A 14,901-nucleotide genomic window follows, 5' to 3' on the forward strand; every position below is an offset into this window, starting at 1 on the left:
CGACCACCATTTTACTCTCTAGGTTGTTATATATTGTTTAGGGGTTCTAAGTAAAGGGAAGGAGATAGCTCCATTAGCATTGCTGGTTGTAATTCCAACGGCCACCACAAGAGGGTGCCAGATTCCAGAAGGAACCATAGGATCACAGAAGGTCTCAAAGCCAGGGGCTCAATTACCGCGCCCGACGCAATCACGCCGGGGGGGGGGGGGTCCATGGAGACAGGATACCCCCAGCTGTGCTGCCCCAGGTCGCTAATTCTAGTCGTAAATGCGACCTGGCGCCCGGGTTTTGTCGAGCCCTGGCATAAGGGACAGTACTTATTAATTGGAAGAATCCCTTCTGCCAATAGCTGCTACGTTAAATTGAAAGCTTCCACAATTTTAGGCGTAAAAGTTCAAGGGTAACCCCAGTCAAAGCATGGAGCAACGCATGACCGACCGTCTGTGGCTCTGGACCACTGGCAAAAATCTGATACAGAATCTGCAGAGGGCATCAGAGCACATTTGTTGCCTCTGATCAGAGTACACATATAACTGGGTTATTTGGGCCAAATCGTTCAGCACAACAGATCGTAAAAACCTCAGCCAAAAAAGAGCCGAGTGGGCAGCTACACCCAAATTGACTATAGAGGATCCCTTTATATAGGAGTCCTCAGGACCATCTAAGTATGCTGGAAGAAGCAATAGAGCCCATAGAGAGTGCTGGGGGCAAGGTAGGACTCAAATATTGAAAGATCAACATTACTCTGAAAGCCAGAGCAGCAGTGGGGCCCTACCTTGAGCCTTCAGAGACAGGCAAGGGCTGAGGCAGTGCCAGTGGCTCTAGACCTAGAAAGGGCTCTGCAGCTTGCGTTTACCAGAAGAGAGTCTGGAAATTTCCGCCCAGTGCCTGAAGTCACTTCAGTTATCCATGCAACATTCAGTCCAGCAGGCCCTGGATGCAAAATGCCAAAAGGGTGGTGCAAGCTAGCAACAGATGTCAGTCTTCACATAACAAAGCTGAATACAAATTCATCCTCCTAGGACACGAGAAAAATAATTGTGGCATGCTGGTAGAAAGGAAAGGAGGGTTACCCTGGGTTGGTAGTTTTGTTTGCTAGTGTCCCATCCAGTAGGCAGCAGTTAACTTAAAGGTTAAAAGACCTTGGTGTCCCTTAATTACAGTACACAAGAAATGGGGCTTACCTTTTGTTCTAAAGTGCGCTCCAGGGACTGGACTTTCATCTGTTCTTTGCGTAGTGTTGCCTGGAGTGCTGCTGCTTCAGACTTGAACTTTGTTCTTACTTGAGCAATCTCCTCATTAGCTCTGTATCAAGACAAGCAGATGCCAGCGAGTTTTTAGTAGGTACCGAGACTTAAAATGGTCACATACTAGCGTTATTGCCCCAAGGCAGAGAAAGTTTGTTTTGAATGGCCATATATCTGTGGCTAAACTTTGCTGTTGCACATAAATTTATACAATGGGTTAGCTTACTCGATTCACCCTGCAAGACCAGGGTATTAACCAATAATGTTCTGTCTACCTCCTTTACTTTGCTTAGGGACAGGGCTGCCAGGTGCTCAATTTACCTGCATCACCTGACCTCCTTTGTTCTGTTGCTGGGTACTTATGATGTTCTTCCTATTCAGAAACATGAACTACTACACTTATCTAGGGTAATTTGTATGAGTAAATCTCAAGTGGAACGCTCCTCCCCACCATCCTATAACAATTAGCATTTGGCAAATGGCTCTGCACTTCCTATGTATCAGTTGAGAGGCTCCTTTGCCAAACTTAAAAATCTGGTCCACAGGATGGATTCCCCTCGCCTTTAGTGATGCAAGTCTCCAGATGTGTGCTTTAGGCTGGGGCCACCCCTTAGCTGTGCATTAAGGAAGTTGATTTTTGAATAGGCCGCCAAATGCACTGAACTCTTTAGGGAAAGCAACCCAGTAGTGCATTATAGTAGGTGCTTTGGGGTGCCTTTTAAAATAAAGAAAAAACTTCACGATGGCCCAATGCAGGCCTGGCACAGCAACACATGCATTAGGCCTCAACTTAAAGGTCTGCTCCCGAAATTAGTTTATGGGGTCCTTTTTTTTAAAAAAATCTACCCTTAGGCCGCGTACACACGGGCGGACTGTTCGCCCAACTTTGTCCGCTGAACAGTGTTTCAGCAGACAGTTTCAGCGGACAGTCTGACGAACAAAGTTTTTCGGAATTCCCGTAAGACAGTCCGCTGAAACTTGGTTTGAGCAGACAGTCCGCTCGTGTGTAGGCTTGTTCGACAAACTAAGTTTTGCGCATGCTCAGAAAGGATTTACACGGCGAAGGTTGCATTGCAGTGTATTGGACGTCGAATTTTTCGTCCCGTCGTACGTGCCGTTCACGTCATCGCGCACACTTTCAGCGGACTGTTCGTTCATCGTGTGTGGTCAAGTCCGCTCATGCAAATTTTGAGCGGACCGTTTGTCGGATTGTTTGACAAACTAAGTTGGGGCGAACAGTCCGCCCGTGTGTACGCGGCCTTAGAGTATATATGGGTAATGTGGTCAGTTTACAAACTGTCTAGTTGCCATGTTTAAAGCTCGAATGCCACTAAAAGGGTTACTAAACCCAGTAATATGACTAAGGTTCAACACCCACCCCCACACCTTACAAATCTTTTTTGCATTAAACTGTCACTGTATACCTTTTTGACTGCGCCGTATACCATGGTCACATGAAAAACTGTAAGGTCTGCCTGATTGCAGAGTGTTCAGGTAGGAGGAGATTTCCACTATAGTGTTCTCATGCTGTTATGCGAGGCGGACCAGCCATCAATCAAGATGCGACATCCCACCCAAAGTGTTCTTCTAGTTACTGAGCATGGAGGGGGAGGGACTGGGCTGTCATTAAGGATCTGTATACACACATAAATGTGCGATGTCAATATCATGTGACCTGAAAAACTCAGCTCAAGAAAGAACTGTTCTCTCCAGCAAGAGACCAAACTGAGCATGTGAAGCAGTCCTACCCTCACTGTCTTAACTGGCCTTGCTAGTAGAGACCCTGCAAGAGGGGGAGGATTTGTCCTTACAGGATCAAAGAGCCTTTTTACACAATACAGAGGATTAGCCCCTTAAATTCCACAGCAAGTATAACAAGCATGCTATTCTGCTCAGACAGATTTCATGGTTTTAGGTTTAGTAATATTAAAGAGGAAGATAACCTCGGTGGGTTGTTCTCCCTCTTCTTCCCTGCAAAGTAAAGGCTTAATGGGCTAGTATGTGTCGCATGCTAGGCCATTATATAACACCTGCAAATGAAGCCCGCGTCATCCCTGCTGCAGGCCGCATCCATGATAGTCGTCCTTCCTTCCAAGGCCACGGATTACAGCTGTGTGACTAGCCAGAGACGCAAGACATCACTCAGACACACGTTTAGGCGTTACAGTACCTAGAGGTACAACCTCTTCAAAAAGGTCACGCACAGCTTTTACCTAGACAGACAATGCACAATCTGTACACCTAATACATTTTATGTACCGGTTCAATTTCTCTTCTGCATGTGCTTTCAGTGCCTGATATCTTTGCTCTTCCTTCTTAATTCTGGCCATGTAATCCTCAACACATTTCTTGAGGGCCTCTTCATTCTAGAAAGACAGTCAAAGGATTAAAAACCAAACAAAAAATACAACACTTTCCAAACACAAGATTAGCATCACAACAGACTACACTACTAGGCAGGTAAAACAGCTTCTGTATATTTAGTGGTGTACTATAGATTTAAAATGGACCTCTTCTCAGATGTGCTACATGCCTGCACAGGCTATGTACACAGGTCTTCTCACATAACCCCCCCCTACCATTGCAATTTACAATGTTATAGCCCGAATGATCATAGAAGCAGGAGTGTGAGGAAAGGCTTTCTCCTGCCTGCAGCAACCCAGCCTTATATCAGAGGAGCAATCGTGGAAGAAATGCATTTGTTACGTTATGGGCAATATTTTGTCCTTTACCATTTGATTGTTTCACTCTTTATGTTGCATATACTGTATACATAGTCTATGCACAGTTTGGGACAAGTGTGGCACTTTGCCATATTTGTGGCTGAGCATGGCATTTAGTACCTGTATATAGTATTTTAGCTATATAGTGAAAGAATCTATTCTGGCCACCAGGGGGTGTTTTGCCCCATATTACTTGGTGGATCCCAAGGGGTGCTCCTGAGTTAACACTTGACTAATCGAGGTGCTGGAGGTTTTACTACTACATTTCCCCTGGTGGATCAAGCTGGTGCCTCATCTGCCCCTCTGGGATGTACCTTGGTTTGGGGGGCTGAGTTTGTGCCTTCTCTCCTCTGGATGCATGTGCAGCGAGTGTTGGTGTCCCGATAGCTTTGCTGTGTTCCCACACTGCATTTCCATGGGTCTGGCACCAGCGCTGCTGGAGGTCGTGTCCCACCGCACTAGGCATGCGTACCAAGCACCATCTTGTCTGTAAAAGCAGTGTATACCTAGGGGCATATCCCCGCTTTGCATACGTCCTGGAGAAGTTTGAGTTTCTGGGGGTTTGGGGGTATTTTGGTGGGCAGAGTGGTTGTCTGAAGGCACCATTTTTTTTTAAACAGGCCAATGTGACCATTTTCCTTTGGCCAGTGAGGTGATTTAAGCATCAGCATCCACAGGTGGTATGTAGCACATTTGGATAATGCCGTTATTACGGTACTTCCATCTTTGGGCTTTAAAAATTGAATTTTTCATACTTTACCCACAGTGCGTGGAGAAAAACCACCACAAAAAAAAAAAAAAAAAAAAAAACAGGGCACCCTCAACAGGAGTGACTACCCACAGCCGCACCAAAACTGCAGAATATAATGCAACAGCGCATTAACTTAACAGTACTGCGTTTATATTGAAAAACGAAAATTGCATATTCAATTGCAACTATACGGCCGCCTGCAAAATTTTGCGGCCAAAACAGGCATCAGCCGATGCACTGACATCTACCTTGTAAAACTTGGTAAAGGTGTGAACAGATGACCAGGTCGTGGCTTTACACACCTGAGCTACAGACGCTTGGTGTCAGAAGGCCAAAGACATTCTGATTGCCCTTGTGGAGTGGACCGAGACCGGAAAGGGGAGCAAACAAACAGCGAGTCCGACTGCCGAAAGGGAGCAGTGGCAGACAAATATACCTTTAGAGCCCGAACCATGTCCAGAGCGTGAAGGGCCACTTCCTTAGGATGTTTCAGCTTAGGACACAGATGGTAATACAATGTCCTCATTCATATGAAAAGCCGAGACCACTTTCGGCAGAAAAGACGGTTGCGGATGCAACACCACCTTATCCTTGGGGATAACCAGATAAGGTGACTTGCAGGACAAGGCCGCCAGTTCCGAAACCCTCCTGGCCGATGTGATGGTCACTAGAAAGACCACTTTTTGGGAAAGTCAACAGGGGAATCTCCCTGATATTTTCAAACATGCAGTTTTTGAAGCGCCGATAACACCAGTTTCAGATTCCATGGGGGTAACTGTGAATGCACCGGAGGGACTACATGTCACACCCCCTGAACAAAGGTAGTCGCTAATGTGTGAGACTCCAGGGGTCACTGAAAGAAGACAGCCAAGGCTGATATTTGCCCCTTAATGGCAATTTCTGGCCCACTCATTGCTGAAGAAACAGCAGGATCCTGGCTATAGGGAAGAAAATAAATAAATAAAAAAAAAAAAAAGGCACGGATGCCATTCTCACACATGGAGATGTAAGCCTTCCAGGTACGATGATATATCTTCCTAGAAGATTTCCGTGCCCTCAACATAGTTGGGATCACTGAGTCCAACAGACCCCGGTTCCTCAACACCTGGCTCTCAATAGCCATGGCGTTAAAGCCAGCGATGGTAAAGCAGGGTGGAGAATCGGACCTTGAGGCAGAAGGTCCTCTCGTAACAGCAGTCTCCATGGGGCGTCTGCCACCAGGCATACTAGGTATGCGTACCAAGGTCGCTGAGGCCAATCTGGGGCGACCAGAATCACTGGGATCCCCTCGACTTCCACTCTGCGGAGCAGACGTAACAGTATCCGTGGAGGAAAGGCGTAGATCAGCTGGTACTGATCCCATGGAGCCACCAGCGTGTCTGCCCACGGATCTGGACACAAATCTCGGCACCCTCCGATTGAGACGGGAGGCCAGAAGATCCACGTCTGGTGTGCCCCACCTCAGGCACAGTAGCCTGAATACCTCCGGATGCAACGCCCATTCTCCTGGGTCCAGCATCTGGCGACTTAGATAGTCAGCCTGCCAGTTCTCCACTTCCGGGATGTAAATGGCTGACAGGGCTGGTACGTGTCGATCTGCCCACCGAGGTATGCGAGTGACCTCCCGTGTGGCGGCTGAGTTTGTGCGTCCTTGGTGATTGACGTATGCAACAGCCGTGGCTGACTGACTGGATCCTGACCGGACGCCTCTGCAGTCTCATCGACCATGTGGAGCAGCACAGCCTGATCGCTCTTCGTTCGAGCAGACTGATAGGGAACCTGGATTCTTCCGCCGACTAGAGCCCCTGAGCCGACTGAACCCCCATCACTCCACCCCAGCCAGATGGCGTCCGTTGTGATCACTGTCCGCTTCAGAGGTAGGACCGACTTCCCGGACTGAATCACTGGGGACCTCAGGAACCAATTCAGGGAATCTGACTGGCTCACTTGTGGTTCATCAGCAGTTTTACCACAGATCTGAGAGTCTGCAGTTTGTCTGAAGGGAGAAAAACTCACTTCTCTGGAGTCCAGCAGCAAGGCCAGGTACTCCAGACGCTGGGTCAGTACAATCACCGAGTTCTTTAGGTTCAACAGCCCCCAAATTCTTGCAGGGTCTGCATGGTGATCGCCACATCCTCCTCTAATTTGGAGTCTGAAGATGCTCTCAGGAGGAGATTGTCCAAGTATCCCACGTTGCCGCAGCAACACCAAAACTGGAGCCAATACCTTGGTAAAGACTCAGAGGGCTGATGCCAGACCAAAAGGAAGAGCCACAAACTGTTAGTGGGCTTTCCCGACTGAAAATTGCAGAAGCTTTTGATGCCGAAGGCATATGGGTATGTGCAGGTACGCATCCTGGATGTCTAAGGACGCCAGGGAGTCCCCTTGATGGATAAATGCTATATTTTTTGCTATAATAAATATCCACCAAAAATAATGCCAAAAATAACATGCAATAAGCATTTGATTGGTTTGCGCAAAAATTATAGCATCTACAATATAGGGGATAGTTTTAAGCCATTTTTATAAAAAATTTTTTTTTTTTACTAGTAATGGCGGTGATCAGCGATTTTTATTGTGACTGCAACATTATGGCGGACACAGACAATTGACACATTGGCAACAATACAGTAATCAGTGCAATTAAAAATACACGGATTACTATAAAAATGTCGCTGGCAGTGAAGGGGTTAACCACTCAGGGCAGTGTAGGTGTTAAGAATGTGTGATTTTAACTGTAGGGGGCGTGGCTTGGCATCTGACGTCACTGATAGTCTGTTCCCTGTTATAGGGAAAGACTATCAGTGACCGCCTCAGTAGGAAGCACGAGGAGAGGTTTGTTTACACTTACCTTTCCTCGTTTTTCAGCTCTGTGACCCGATCGCGGGACACTGGCGGCGATCGGGTCTGCGATCCCGCGGCCACAGAGCTCAGAACTGGGTGGAGAGTGCGGTGTTCTCGCGACCCACAGCCGAGCACTTAAAGGGAACATACAGGTACATGATTGTGCCCAGCCGTGCCATTCTGCCGACGTACATCGGCGTGAGGAAGTCCTTAAGCGGTTAAAGTGGTTGTAAACCCTCCCCCACAACTTTGTCCCATGTAAATCAGCATAAAAACCCTAATCAACACTGCTTGGAGACATCTCCTTACTTGCTTAGCATGGTTGTAATTTTTTTTTTCTTTTCCTTTTCTTCTAAAGCACAAAAAGTCACTGAGCATGCCCAGATCTCCCCTGATTTATGGCACACTATATGCTTATCTGTTATAACAGGGCTCGACAAAACCCGGGCGCCAGGTCGCATTTGCGACTAGAATTAGCGACCTGGCGCAGCACAGCTGGGGGTATCCTGTCTCCGTGGACCCCCCCTGGCGTGATCGCGTCGGGTCGTTCCGCCGGGGGCAATTGAGGCCTTTTGCGGTCCTATGATGCCTTCTGGAATCTGGCGCCCTCTTGTGGTGGCCGTTGGTATGACAACCAGCAATGCTAATGGAGCTTCCCCTGCCTGCCTATATCCTTTCCTTTTAGAACCCCTAAATATAATATATATATATATCACCCTAGAGAATAAAATGGTGGTCGTTACAATACTGTTTGTCACACCGTATTTGCACAGCGGATTTTTTTTTGGGGAAAAATAAATTTAATAAAAAAAAAAAAAAATAAAAAAAAAAATAGAACAGTAAAGTTAGCCCAACTTTTTTTTTATATTGTGAAAGATAATGTTACGCCGAGTAAATTGATACCCAACATGTCATGCTTCAAAATTGTGCCCGCTCGTGGAATGGCGACAAACTTTTAACCTTTAAAATCTCCATAGGCGACGTTAAAAAAATAAAAAAATTCTACAGCTTGCACGTTTTGAGTTACAGAGGAGGTCTAGGGCTAGAATTATTGCTCTCGCGCTACCGATCACGGCAATACCTCACATGTGTGGTTTGAACACCGTGGGACAGGGTGCGTTAAAAACTTTTATTTGTATTTTTTCACTGTTAAAAAAAAAAAAAAAAAAAAATTGTGTCATTTATTCCTATTACAAGGAATGGAAAAATCGCTTGTAATAGAAAAAAGCATGACAGGTCCTCATATATGAGATCTGGGGTCAGAGAGACATCACATCTCATATTTACACTAAAATGCAATTAAAAAAAAAAAAAATTGTCATTTGAAAAAATAAATAAATAAAATGTCCCTCTAAGAGCTATGGGCAATGACTCGGAGACAGGTGGGGGGGCTGCGCTATCTTCCCCTCACTCGTCTCCATGTCAGGCCAGGGACAGGTCTGGATCGCCGTTACAGACCTGGCTTTTAACTTTTTTAGCTGGCTCCTAGATTCCAAGCAAATTTGTCAAGCCTTGTGTTATAAGGACTTCCTACTGCACACTATTGAACTCCCAGGAAGCTGCAGAATCATTCAGAGCTTCCTCCTAGACATCATGTGACATCACATGCAGTGTAAACTTGGCCATTACTGCAGTCTTATCAGCTTCAGCTGATAAGACTGACAAAGGAAAACAGACATCAGCACAAGTAAATACTATGAAATAAAACAAGTCAGCTATGAACAGGGAAGCAGGGTTGCCACAGAAACGTTGGATTGAGAAGGAGGCTTGGTTAACAGTACAGGAAGTGCTCAATGTAAGGGTGGAAATACACCACTGTGGACTCTGGAAACAAGTTTTTAAAGTTTCTTTAAACAGTAATATGTGATTTGGGCTGGATTACAGTGGCTATAGTTTGATAATTACTTATTATAATAGACTAAATGAAAAGAAGCAGAGTGGGAGAGTTTACTTCCCCTTTAACTGTTCGGCAGCCGTCCACTGTAACAAAGATCCATCCGCCTCCTCCGTGATAGATGGAACACATACAATGCTGGGAAATGGAATCAGTGTTCCGTCTATCATGGACAAGGAGGCGGGACTTTGTTACAGTGGACGGCCACTGAACAGTTAAGACTGCATGACACAGTGGGAGACAACCGCTGTTTTGGTTATCAAAGGTACAGCTGGGCAAAAAGGAGGCTGCATATGGGCACGGTTTACCCAGTAGATGCTGCATTTCCCACCCAAGGCTTATACTCGAGTCAATACATTTTCCCAGTTTTTATGTGGTAAAATTAGGTGCCTCAGCTTATACTTGAGTATATACGGTACTTAATCTTTAAACATCATAATGGGAGTTTCAGTGTTTCTTAAAAATCTGTGCTCCGCAATGATGGTTTGCCACATTTATGGAAAGGATTCTAATAAGGAAGCATTTTGTGAGAAACGCGTTGAGTGAGGCTGAATTCAAAGAAATCACTTTTTTTTTTAGTTAAAACATAGTATACTTACCTGGTCTGTGAAATGGTTTTGAATCCACCAATCCTCTTCTGGTGTCCCCCTCCGGCACTCCAGGCTCCTTTTCTTCGGCAAGTGCCCCTATGAAAAGCCGCTTTCCATGGAGGCACCCGTGCATGCTCTTCGCTGGGCCACCCTGTCTGCGTTTGACACTGTAGACTGCTCGGCACAGCATTTTAATGGCAGCAGCGGGAGCCATTGTCTCCTGCTGCCATCAATCTGCCTAGGGAGAAGGAAGACAGCGGTGAGCACAGATTATCTGGTGCACAACGCTGAATTGAATCGGGCTCAGGTAAGGCAGGGGAGTAGGGTATTTTGCAGCACACAGAAAGTTTTTCACCTTAATGCATAGAATGAGCAGTAGTAGGAGTATGTTAGTATCATGGTCCTTTATACATTATGGTGAAGTTTATATACTGGTTCTGGGTGCAGCTTCTTTAGGGGTGTAATACATATTGCAGTATTAACCTTTTTACGTTTTTAAAAGTATACTAGAATATTTTATGCTTTCAATGAATACATTATACAAGTGGTTGATATGCTGGGCAAGGTGAGAGGAGGGGTGTAACCTTCAAAAAGTCCTGTTATTTCGGGATGTAGTGAGGATGACAGTTCCTCAACCACTCCAGTTTTACATCAAAACATGGTCAGAAATGGGTCCATGCACTATAGGTCCAGTTTAGGGAGAATGACCATTACCTTGCGATATCCCTCCAAAATCTCCTTTTGCTTTTCAAATCTTTTGAATAGATCAGAAAATGATTTTTCCATATTGTTTAAATCTGCCTGGACTTGCAGCCTTTCCTCCACCACTTTATTTAACTCTAGCTTTGTCATTTCCTTTTGTCTTTGTGAGTCATCTATAAAAAGGAAAAAAAGAAAAAACGAAAAAATTATATTGAGCAGGAAAAAACAGGAGAGAAGGCTTGCAATAACTGCTACTTCAGCGTTCTTCACTGAACACTCATTTCACTCCCCATCAGTACATTTCCATTGGCTCCCAGGCCTGCTCCTCCCACTTCGTCTGGTCTCACTTGTTATAGGTGGATAGCAAGAGGTTACCAAGTTATGGCACTTGCATTGGTTGCATTTATAAAATTACATTGAGATTACCCACTAGACCTCCAGAAGATTTTACCCCTTTTATGGCCAGGGCATTTTTTACTATTCAGCAATGTTACTTTAAAGTGGTTGTAAACCTAGTTACACCACTTACCTACAGGCAAGCCTATATTAAGGCTTACCTATAGGTACTGTAAATATCTCCTAAACCTGCATGCGCACTGAAGAAAAGGCACAATCATACCATTTCTAAAGGGCCTGTGCCGTGACCAGCAGCACCCCACACATGCACAACATCACACAACGCCGGACATTCACAGAGCTGGAGCCACGCCCTGAAAGAAAGAGGGGTGAAGTTGGATGCAGCCACCAGCAGGGACTTCGTGGGCTTTGTTTGCCTGTAAATGCAATGCATACTACCAAATTATGCATTTACCTTGCAGGGGGAAAAAAAGGGACGTAAAATCCGTCAGGGTTTACTTCCTCTTTAACTACCAATTGCAGAGTCATGCAACATTACACCCAAATTAAATTTTTTTCACACAAAATAGATTTATTTTGGTGGTATTTGATCACCACTGGGTTTATTTTTCTATAGAAAAACAAATAAAAAAAAAAAAAATAAAAAAAAAAAACACCCTTTGAGATTTCGTCATGAATTTAGGCCAAAATGTACTCTGAGTACAGGTCTTTGGTTAAAAAAAAAAAAAATTCCAAATAGGTGTATGTGATTTGGTCTGCATGAATGTTATGGCATCAAAGAAAATGGAATTTTTTGATACACTAGTAATGGCGGTGACTGATGCTGACTGACACCAATACAGTGATCAGTCCAATACTATACACGGTCACTGTACTAAATGACACTGGCTGGGAAGGGGTTAACATCAGGGGCAAGCAAGGAGTTAAATGTGTGCCTAACACAATGTTTACTGTGTCACATCCTGCTTTTACTAGGCTTTGCAGGGAATAAAAAAAAAACGCAAGATTTCCTGTCAATGTGCAGAGCTCCGTTTACAACACAGAGCTCCCTTCCCTAAATGAAGGTCGATCAGCAGGTGCTGGAAATCCATCATTGGTCATCACCCGCCGATCGTGCTGCAAGAAATCCCAGTACAGCAGAGGCAGCAGGCACACTCCCTACCCAGATGCGCTGATCACGCATCAGATACATAATCCAGTGCAGAGCAAAAATATAGTTTGTTTTGGATAGAAGGCAGATGGGTTAGAAGAACTGTCAATTTTTATTGTGATTTGTGTCCTCATTAGGGAGATTCATCCTCTCCATTTGTCTTGTTTACTACCCCCCCCCTCAAGTTTTGGCTTTTTCCCCAGGAAAGTAACAGGGTTACCTGGGGGTCCCCAAGAAAACGCAATTTCCTCTCATCTGCTCATCAGGTGTTATAAACCTCCATTACGCTATTCAAAATGGGGGCGTAAAAAAAAAAAAAAAATATTTGCCTATACTTGAATTTGGGTTATATCCGTCTAGAGTTCAGCTTCAATTATGACAAGTAGAAAAGAAACCTTCCTTAGATATTTGGTCACATGAAAACACCCAAGACTGTAGTTTATACATTACCTAGTATTTGAGCAATTGTGCTTTCAAATTCAGCAACAATTTTCCTGCAATGTTAGAAAAGAACAATCAGTAACTAACTAAACAGACTAGAGCTGCACATGAACTTGGCTTCCATTTTAAATTTCAGCCTCTATAAGTTACTAAGACATAGCCATTTTATCACCCCAGAAAGTAAGCCGCTTTCTGTAAACTTTAGTTCCTCCAAGAATTAATTTATGACATGACGGTTTCTACCCATACACCAGGGTTTGCATGAGCAGCCAGAAGAATTGAACTGCAGGCCAGCTCAGATAGCACTCAAAATCAGGTGGGTCTCAGTCAACTCAAGTTGATCTCGATAGCGAGCTGAATGTACACAAGAACTTACTGCATTTGTGCATCTAAAAAAGCCCCTTACAATGAAGGGCATGTGCTGTATCATTTGAACACTTCAGTTTGTAACCCTCCCCATCTACTTGTCATGCCAACAATTCTTCCCCCCACCCCTCCACATGCTGGAATCCCACGTAAGCAAGAATAATTTTTTCAATGCCTGCCACTTCCAGAAATAACCACATGAATCTCACAAGGCTTCAGGGTACTCTACATTACATGTGCAGACTCAGGGGGTCAGCTGTTTTCTTCTTGCAGTCAGCCCACTGACGACATCAAGGTGGAGGCATCTGGATAAGTATGGTCCATGACCCCACAAAAGGCCAGTTTCTCTTAACATTTAAAGTGCAAGATCATCTTTGCAGAAAATCTGTAAAAGGTGAACTTGCACTGGAACCCCCCCCCCCCTCCCCCAAGCCCACTTCACAGATCTGGGGATTTGTAATCCCTGCGGGTTAATCTAACCGTACCTCTCCACATGTACAGATAGGAGGCATTCTAATTGGTCAGCACTGTCAAATGGACGGCACTGACCAGAGTCTGCCAAGCCTAGCCTGTCAGCACTGGAGGGGAGAAAAGAAAGCCAGGAGGATTTCAAATCCCTGGAGCAGTAAAGCGATGTCCCTGTGCCCGACAGTGAGATGGGGGTGGGGGGGGGGGGGGCATGGGGGTCGCAGCGGGATAGGGAGGGGTCCAGATTACATTCACCTTACAGATTTTCTGTAAAGAGTAACTTGACCTTTAATTTGGTGCTTTAGACCTATGTGCCACAGGGTTTTATTTTTTTTTTTTAGACTTGAGGAGTAAAAAGCAATAGCATAGCAATCTTGCTTTCATAGATAGCCCTCAACTAGAGGATGATAAACACCCCCCCAACACGATAGCGGATGAAAAAATAAATATTAAAAAAAAAAGGCTTACCCCATCTCCACATATTCAAGATAAAGTTTTTCGTGCTTATTTTTCCATTCGAAAATTTCCAATTCTTTTTCCTGAACCTAAAAAAAATAAATAAAAAAAATAAAGTGTAAAGCTCACCACAATGATTGTGCCCCCAAACCAGCAATTACCTTAAAGACGACCATCCCAAAACATTCAGTTTTAGTATTTGCTGATCAGATGATTTCAATTATCAAAAGGAAATTTTTCCTAGATATAGCAAGGCATGATCAGCTGTATTAAAACCTTTCATAAATGGCATGAAAATCAGAATGTTAGACTTTTAGAGGGGAGATAAAGCGATCATGAGAAAAGTATGCATTTGGGGTGTTTGAGCCAAAGGTCCCAGTGCTTTTGGAAAGTAGATGGGCTTTGGCGTACATATATACCATTAGGCAATGGATATTCATTTTGAGTTAGAGGGAGGGTAGCTATGCATATGCAGGAAATTACTGTTGGTCTAAGTAGCCATGTCCATGCCCAATAGTACCATCTGAGGCGAGAAGGGTACATGAATTGTTAAGATGGAGAAAAGCAGCTTGGAAACCATAGTCCAAAAGTTAGTAAGGGTTGGACAGTTCCACCAGATGTGCTGTTTCATAGTTTCATAGTTAGTAAGGTTGAATAAAGACACCAGTCCATCCAGTTCAACCTGAGTGAGTGTCCACAATTGCCCCTATCCCTGCACACTGAACACTCAAATCGGTCCCTACCCTCAAGGAGCCCACAATCCAAGGTCCCCATCCATATACTAGGGCCAATCCTGGACAGAAGCCAATCAACCTACCTGCATGTCTTTTGGATTGTGGGAGGAAACCGGAGTACCCGGAGGAAACCCACGCAAGCACAGGGAGAACATGCAAACTCCAGGCAGGTAGTGT

At 44.8% G+C, this 14,901-nt stretch overlaps 1 protein-coding gene across 1 annotated transcript in view; it reads right to left on the reverse strand.

Annotated features, from left to right (window-relative positions):
• The window catches only part of TACC3 (transforming acidic coiled-coil containing protein 3), a 95,298-nt gene that overhangs the window by 11,702 nt on the left and 68,695 nt on the right, over nucleotides 1-14,901 (reverse strand). The window contains exons 11-15 of the mRNA XM_077477930.1: nucleotides 14,003-14,079; nucleotides 12,710-12,753; nucleotides 10,765-10,925; nucleotides 3,508-3,614; nucleotides 1,186-1,306 (exon numbers count right to left, since the gene is read on the reverse strand). Of these exons, the coding sequence (XP_077334056.1) occupies nucleotides 1,186-1,306; nucleotides 3,508-3,614; nucleotides 10,765-10,925; nucleotides 12,710-12,753; nucleotides 14,003-14,079 (510 nt within the window). The remainder of the gene's footprint in view (nucleotides 1-1,185; nucleotides 1,307-3,507; nucleotides 3,615-10,764; nucleotides 10,926-12,709; nucleotides 12,754-14,002; nucleotides 14,080-14,901) is intronic.

The sequence above is a fragment of the Lithobates pipiens genome, unplaced genomic scaffold (assembly GCF_037356315.1).
Source record: "Lithobates pipiens isolate NorthernLeopardFrog02 unplaced genomic scaffold, aLitPip1_a1.2 Scaffold_13, whole genome shotgun sequence".
NCBI classification, from domain to species: Eukaryota; Metazoa; Chordata; class Amphibia; order Anura; family Ranidae; genus Lithobates; species Lithobates pipiens.